The 8448-nt window shown below is 41.9% G+C and overlaps 1 protein-coding gene across 1 annotated transcript; it reads left to right on the forward strand.

Annotated features, from left to right (window-relative positions):
• The first annotated feature begins 5952 nt into the window (after positions 1-5952).
• Positions 5953-6766, forward strand: LOC119370751 (uncharacterized). Its single transcript, XM_089717303.1, has 2 exons — positions 5953-6455; positions 6551-6766. The coding sequence occupies exons 1-2, from the start codon at positions 5991-5993 to the stop codon at positions 6764-6766; spliced, it is 681 nt and encodes a 226-aa protein (XP_089573429.1). The 5' UTR covers positions 5953-5990.
• The last annotated feature ends 1682 nt before the right edge of the window (positions 6767-8448 follow it).

The raw sequence follows: 8448 nt of genomic DNA on the forward strand, positions 1-8448 counted from the left end.
ATTCACATTCTAAACTTGATAAAGACTGAAACTGCGGACACAACTTCTTTAAAGTAGACAATGATGGATGACCCAAACGACAATGAACCTCAAGAGGATAGAGCACCAGCACAAGCCAGAGATAATGAAACGTGTTCATCCAGAAGATAAAGGCCACCAGACTCACGTCCTCTACCAATAATCCGCTTCGTCAAAAGATCCTGAAACACACAATATGTAGGATAAAATTTGACACAACAATTCAGCATACGAGTAATTTTGCTAACAGATAATAGATTAAATGAAAAACGAGGCAAACCAAAAACAGAAGACAATGGAAGAGATGGAATGGGATTGGCGGTGCCAATACACTTGACAGGAGATGTGGACCCATCAGCTAGAGTAACATGACGATTAAATTGTTTAGGTTCTTTTAATGAGGATAAGAGACTAGGGTTACCTGTCATGTGATCGGTGCAACCAGAATCAATGACCCACTCTGATGAGGTAGACATAAGACAGGAAGGAGGAGTATCTGAGTTGGCAGCAGCAGCAATTGAGGAATCAGTAGACTTAGAGGAACGGTATCTAGAGAGCTCAGCATACTCCGCAGCAGAAATTGTTACATTGTCATCAGAAGAAGTAACTGCATAATCTTGATGTGCCATATTTACCCTTGGTGGCTTATTTATTAGTTTCTTGCAATACCGTTTAGTGTGACCAGGTTCATGACAATAATGGCAGATAAGAATGCTTGTCTCCCGAGTGATTGGTCCATTACTGCGGTTATTTCCTCCTCTTCCTCTGTTTTCTGGCTGTCTAGCTACCTGATTACGACTCACAAGGGCACTATTATCAGAAGGGGAAGGTGTATGAGAACCTTCAGTACGTAGCAATCTAGCAAAAGTCTCCTGAAGAGAGGTAACATCACTGCCTAAAAGAACTTGTGATTTGGCAGTTTCAAAAAGTGGAGCAAGACCTGCAAGAAAACTCATCACAGCCATTTGTTCTCGCTGCGTTTGTTGAACCTTAACATCGGGACTAGAAGGCAATAAAACATTAAGTTCCTCGTAAATCTTTTTAAATTCCATGAAATAAGCTGTAAGGGGCTTATCTCGCTGGTCAGCCCGATAAAATCCTTTGCAGACCTCATACATACGAGACAGATTACCTTTTCCCGAATACAAGAATTCAAGATATTCCATTAATTCTTTAACAAACTCACAATGATTGATTAATCCAACCACTTCACTGTCAATAGAATTGCGAATCAGTAGGAATAACTTAGCATCTTCCCTGAGCCAACGTTGCCTAGTGTCATCAGTTGGTGGATCATCAATTAAATGATCATCTTTTTCAACACTTCGCAAATAAATTCGAATTGTCTTACTCCAATCTAAATAATTAGTTCCTTTCAATTTATGTTATGTGATCTTATTCATTGCTGGGATCAATTCAATAATAGTAGTTTTAGAATCTGTAGGTGGAGGATCCATTATTAATAAAAACTAAACCCCCTACCAGCAATGCAGAAATAGACTCAAAAAAAAAAAATAGTCTTTCAATGCAAACAGGAGCGAAAAGGTAACCTGAAATGCCAAATTGATAGAACTGAGTATGCCCCTACCAAAACTTCGCCGGATCGAAAAAACAACTACCTGAGTAGACTGCTGACAAAAAAATGAAGCCAGAAAATAATTTTCGATCGCCGAAAACAGCCGGACGCGCCGCCACGCGCCGGCGCGTGGTACTGTAGCAGAACCTTGTATCGGTGCGTGAGGCCCACGCGAAGGGAATCCGGTGACCGAATTTTGGGGGAAGACCGGTCGGCAGCTGGAGCAACTCCTGGAGTGGGTAGTGAGACAAAAAAAGTGACCCTAGAACAGTCACCAACACTGACAGCCACCACGCGTAGGAAATCCGGTGACCGGATTTTGAGGGAACGCCGGAATTTTCTATGCAAATGGCAAAAAATCAAGTTTAAAGAGCCACAGGCTCTAATACCATGTAGATTTAATGTGGGAAAATATTTTTCTGTATTTGATTCATCAATAGGGACACATATATATACACATACAAGATACTATAAACCTATTAGGAATCTAACTCCTAATAGAGTTCTATTTACAACTCCTAATAGAGTTCTATTTACAACTAATCCTTAACAGTTCACAAGAGGAGAATCTAAACCCAACTAGACCCATCATTCCACCATAGAGGGTGATTGAAATCATTTTCAAGCTTCAATACACTAAAAGGTCCTATAAATGGTTCTTCAAAAATTCCAATTGTAAAAGGCTCACCATTTATATGAGCAATCACTTTTGAATTGACTGTTTCGGATAGGGATGTGAATATTAAGATTTGGGCAAAGTCTAATCTATTTCTAGACTCTATTTCTGAATGAATACAAATAAAAATGTCGAACATACCTCAAATAATTCCAAAGAAAGAATCCTGCCAAGCATGCAAAGGAATTCGTGTACACCTCTACCAAACATAACGATCGCTCTTAGCCAAAAGATCGGGTTTCCATAAACGAATTGATGAAAGTACATGCATACTATTGAAGATTTCATTTTTTTTAATAAACTATGTGTTGGTTTGAATATTGTTGGATTGGTTGACTTACTTTATTGTTGTTTGGTTTCTTATTTCTTGCGAAAAGGAGTTTAACTAGCAATAGGCTATCAAGAATCTGATAAAGATAGGTAGGATCGATAGTAAACGGAGCAGTACTCGGACTTCCTATACAAGATGCGAGCTGCGGAAAGAAGCAGAGGTGCATCTTTTAAAAGATCTGGACGAGCTAGAAAGAGACTTCGGACGATCTTGATAATGTGAGGAAGCGTGATATCATGTTTCATAATCAGCTTAGTGAGACTGATGGTGAGAGCCAAACCATCTCGACACAGCTCCGTATCAGCTATTGAGATATCCAAGAAGATGGTAAGCTAAATAAACTTATTTAAAGACACTTGCATGCTTTGAAAAAATATAAATAAAGTAATATTATTATGAATTCTACTACAGGCCAGAGATATAAGTCGTGTGCTACTCCTATAGAGGTTTTTAATTGCATGCACACAAAGAACCATATGATGAGGAGATATTTATTGATAGGCGAGCGAAGGTTGATAGGTTTGCACTTACACATGAGTTTTAACCTGGCTAGTTCTTTTAGGATAATTACATGACTGCTCTATAGTGGGCCACGTCTTCACAGCCTACTAAAGATAGGTCTACGCCTACCGAAGTAGATCCTGTGTAGCTGTATTATAAAGCCATCAGAGGAGAGAAGAAGAGAAAAGTATACAGCATCTACTCATAGGCAATGACCTAGTACACCCGTCCTATTGGGAATTATGCGACTGGTGCCTCATCACAACTGTAGCCCGAGCACAAATACAATAAGATTCATGACCTCCGGACTCAACTTGATAAGTAAAAGTAGCAAATCGCACAGCTTATGGCACAACAACAATAGATGATGGACATGAATGTCGCTCGAGATTGATTTGTTGTTCCTTCATCTTTTATGCATCACGTGCCTACTACAACTCCTCCACGAGCACCTCCGACTACTACAACTCCTATTCCAACTTTGACTGATGCTTTAGCTCCTCCTCCACCACCTCCAACAACTATAGATCCTCCTACATCTCTGATCGAGACATTATAGTTTAGATGTTTGTTTGTTACATATTACTTACATTTGCAAACGAATATCGTATATTGAAGCTTGACTTTAAATATAATGGGCCACAAATACTAGAATAATTATTTATGCTTTAGTGACCGATTAGCGATCATTATTGACTTATATTCAGTTAAAAATTTTTCTTGCTTAGCAATCGATATCGACCAAACAATGACAGATGTATTAAAAATTGGACTACCAAATTAGAGATCAATATATTATACTTAGTGACGAAATACGCTAGTCACAACTAGGGATTAGAATTTTACTCAATCCAATGGGTACCCAATCCGATTCGACCTAATTTTGGCAGGTTCTGATAATGAATAAATAGAGTTTAGAATGGGTTCGGGTAGTATTTTTAATACCTATATTGGTGTGAACCCCTACCCCAAATATCATAGCATATGAATGCATGTGACTAAGGCAGAAATGCACGTGAATGTATGAGTCGCCACCTTGTTTAATTATTTTCGGGTAAACTAGGAAAAACCTTAAGTTGACTCCAATTTTAATTAACCTAATTACTAGATTAATTATCCCAATGTCTAAGGCCTGGTTTGCGAACCCGAGATGGATCCCGAGACTATGTCATGCTGATAAACTAACCAATGAATGAATGCTTTGCAAGGTAATTGGACCAATGAAAAATGTTTATGTGATTTCGACTTGCCGCCCGGGGTTAAATCCCGAACGTGCCTACGTACTTCCGTTTGAATGGAAGATCAAAGTCAACGTAGTTCGATAGGCCTCTTTTAGAGGGCTTTGAATGAGGATGCTTTATGCATGAGTGTGTGTATGCTTTGTGCATTTTGTTTAGGCATTTTGCCAAAGAATTGATTGATTTTTAGGCATTTGATGCCAAAAATGTTGATTTTAATGGCTTTTAGCCAAAAAGATTGATTTAGGCAATCGTTGCCAAAAATGATTAATTTTAGGCGATTGTCGCCAGAATGATTGATTTTAAAGCTTTTAGACAAAAAGAGTGATTTAGGCAATTTGATTGCCAAAATGATGTTGATTGGGCGATTGTCGCCAAAATGATTGATTTAAGGCTTTTAGCCAAAATAAGTTGATTAATTTTAAGGCATTTTGCCAAAAGATTGATTTAATTGTAGGCAATTTGTTGCCAAAACGTGATCGATTAAGGCTTTTAGCCACAATTATTAATTAGTTGGACTTAAGCCGGATTTGTTTGAAATAAAGGCGGTTACACCATAGCTATTAATTAACTAGGTGTTTTAAGCCAATATTGTCGGATTTAGGCTTTAATACCACGATTATTAATTAATCGGGCATTTAGCCTAAATTTATTTAATTGAGGCAATTTGTTTGCCTAATGATGACATGGATGCATTTATGCAGTTGTAGAATTATTAGGAGTAGAAAAGAAGCATGCATGAAGTGCTAAAATTAAATAGGCAGAGTTCAGTTCATGTACCTGATTTAATCGTCGACCGCTTCTTAACTCCAGGTTAAGCTCCTCGTTAAGGGAATTAATTTTAATTTAATTTTAAGTGACCAAGTATCACAACAATAAAATAAAACTAAAATTAAAAAATGCAAGAAAGCAGTAAAGAATCGCAAAGAGCGTAGGGGGAAGGAGCGTCCGTCAACACAGACTGAGTGTCTCAAAACGGAGCCCCAGAGCCGTCTTTTATAGGAAAAAAGTGACCCCAGGCGCCCCTGCCCGCCTTCAAGGGCGGGCGTGCCCGCCCTAGCTGGGCGGGCGTGTCTGGAGATGTCTTTTAGTGATGTCGATCTCATGGCGGATGCTGATACTCACGCTTCTATGACCGGCGTCTTTGCCCAGGTACGCTTGCTTTGTTGGCATATTATTTTAGGCCAAATTGTGATCTTGGGCCTTAGGCCGAAAAATAATTTTTTTTTTTGGGCCTTAGGCCAAACTGTGATTCCTGGGCCTTAGGCCAAATTGTGATTTCTGGGCCTTAGGCCAAATTGTGATTTTTCGGGCCTTAGGCCAAATTGTGATTTCTGTTTGTGCTTACTATTTTTATTAGTATGCATACTAGGAGGGGATTAAGATATCTTTTAGTTAGGAACCAAAGGATAACCTTAAACTGTTTTACCTTTTAGGGTGCATACATTAGGCTGGACGTAGGCGAGTCCTCCATTGCTGAGATCCCGTTTGACATACTTGATCATAATAACCCGGTCGGAGCCATCATTGGCCCTTCTCACCTGGACTTCTTAAGTCGAGCTGGGTAGGCAGAATTATAAGAGCCTACTGGGTGCGTTGGCTGAGAGATGGTGGGACACCACCAACACTTTCCACTTCTCTTGGGGTGAGATGACGATGACCCCGACCGACTTTTCATTGATTTCTGGGATTCCTTTTGGTACTCGGCCGATCGAGCTATATGACGATTGGAGGACTGCGGTCACCCCCGACCGAATGACGGAGCTGATAGGGATTGACCTTCCCCGGATTGTTAGGCCTAGCTATTCTACTCCCGATCTGAGTGTTTCGAGGCACTGGTTATCTCTCCAGGCCCCTGACATTTATGCCAGACATAGACAGGGAGAGCTAACGGCTACTCAGGTAGCTAGATTCACTCTGTTGCTGTTGTTTGCGTCATCTTTCTGGTCTAACAGAAAAGAGAAGTTTAATCCCTCTATTCTGAAGAGTTTGGAGGACTTGGCCCATCTTACTGAGTACGACTGGGCCGGTGCTATTCTGAGCCGCATGTATGATGATATGTGCGATCTGAGTCGAGGCCACTGTAAGCTCAGCGGGACCTACTATTTCTGGGAGGTAATGTAAAGAGCATATCCTCATTCTGTGCTGTCTTTTCCCTTTCTTTTCCCCCTTTTTTTTTTATTACTGATCCATTCCTTCGTTTTTTGCAGACTTGGGCTTTTGAGTATTTTCCCTACCTCCGCCCAGAGCTGACTCATACTGATCTTGGGCTAGGGTTGGTACCTTTGGCTTGGAGATGGTACCGAGCTAATCACCAGTCTGTTCTACGCCAGAAATCTTTAGGGGATTTGTGGAGCTTCTTCGATACTTGTACCATAGAGCAGGCGAGTGCCCTCTTAATTTCCCTTGGTCGTGCGAAAAAATAAAAGATTTATTGACACATTTGCTTCCCTTACACAGGCTGAGGTAGGGGCGATGAATACCCGACTCCAACGTTGGACTGAGGCTGATCCCCATTTCAGGCGATCAGAGGCTCTGTCTCGACGGCGGTTTGTCTTATCACATCCCGTTCTGAGACGTTATTACCTGGGCGAGCGAGTGCACTTCCAGGTTAGGGGCTGCCGCTCCGTTCCTCTTCCTCCTCCTGAGGACATGCGAGCGGGCAAACAGATGGTTCTTACAGATGCCCATACTGAAGGTATCCCGCATATGGAATTGATCCGGGGTGGAGATTATGACGAATTCTGCCAGGTGTTTCTGATGCGGCCCATCGGCTCTAGGCTTGACAATCTCCCGAGGTCGACCCCTTTCCAGCCGCTCGGCACCCGTTCCTCTCGGGCTTCAGGCTCCTCGGCCAGGACTCCAAGAAGGAGGCCTACGTCCCATCCTTCTTCTTCTACTCCGGTGGAGGGTCCGTCTCGAGCTGGCCCCAGCCATGCGGCTGGTGCCTTCAGGATTCCCCAGGCTATTTCAGAGGCTACCAGGCCAGTCCATCCGGGCTTGGCCAATTTGCACCTTCCATACAGCATTTCCTATTACACTCCTGAGGGTACTTCATCTCTTCGAGAGGTGTCCCTGGAGCGCGTGAATCGCCTGGCTCTTCCTCCTGATGACATTAATGAGGTAATGACTGATAAATCTCTCATAAAAAGGATTTATAAGAGATTTGTATGCATATTGACTTATATATATATATATATATTTTGTGACTTCCAGGTGCCTGACGGCTTGATCAGTCAGATGATGGAGCTAATCCTTGGGATGCAGGAGGAACTAACTTCAGCTTGGACACTGCAGGCCTTTGACGACCGGAGGAGGAGGAGGTCTCGCCGCTGATAGCTGCTGGACTTCCTTGCTTTCCTTTATTTTCTTTCCTCTTTATTTTCCTGTACCGAATCTTGGCCTGTGTTTCTGTACTTAACTTATTTGTACCTGCATTTGATTAATACTGAAAGTATGCACATTTATTAGATTTGAACAGAAGAGAAAATCCAATTTTTTTTTTTAAAAAAAAAAAAAAACTTTACCTCCCCTCTTTTCTTTTCTTTTCTTTTCTTCTTTTTTTTTTTTTTTTTTTTTGGACACCCGCCTGGGATGGCTGGGTGTGCCCTGCCCTGTCTGGGCGGGCATGCCCGCTTGGGCTGGGCAGGCGTGCCCGCCCTGCCTGGGCGGGCATGCCCGCCTGGGTTAGGCGGGCGTGCCCGCCCATTCCGGCCGGGCGGGCGTGCCCGCCCTCCAGGTGGGCATACCCGCCCTAGAGGGCGCGGGCAGCCGCCCTTGGGCGCGACTTTCTAAATAAAAAAGGCTGTTTTCAGCCTTTTCCCCATTCTAACTCTCGAACTCTGTGCCTAAACAGCTATTCTGGTCAGTTTTCTCTCTCCCCTCTTTTTTTTTTATTTATTATTATATTTATTATTTTTTTTTAATTAATAAAAGCAGGATAGATAAATAAATAAGAAACATGAATCCCTTTTACAATCATAGCATGCATAGCTGGACCAGGAGTCTCTCCAAAATTGAAAAGATCAATTTGGGGAGGTACGGAATTTCTCCCGTTATCACTCTTAGGGGCGTAGTAGTTGACTGGGACCTTTTGCGAGCCTGTATT

Source organism: Jatropha curcas, chromosome 2, assembly GCF_041381405.1.
Source record: "Jatropha curcas cultivar XTBG-Jc1 chromosome 2, XTBG_Jcur_1.0, whole genome shotgun sequence".
Classification (NCBI taxonomy): domain Eukaryota; kingdom Viridiplantae; phylum Streptophyta; class Magnoliopsida; order Malpighiales; family Euphorbiaceae; genus Jatropha; species Jatropha curcas.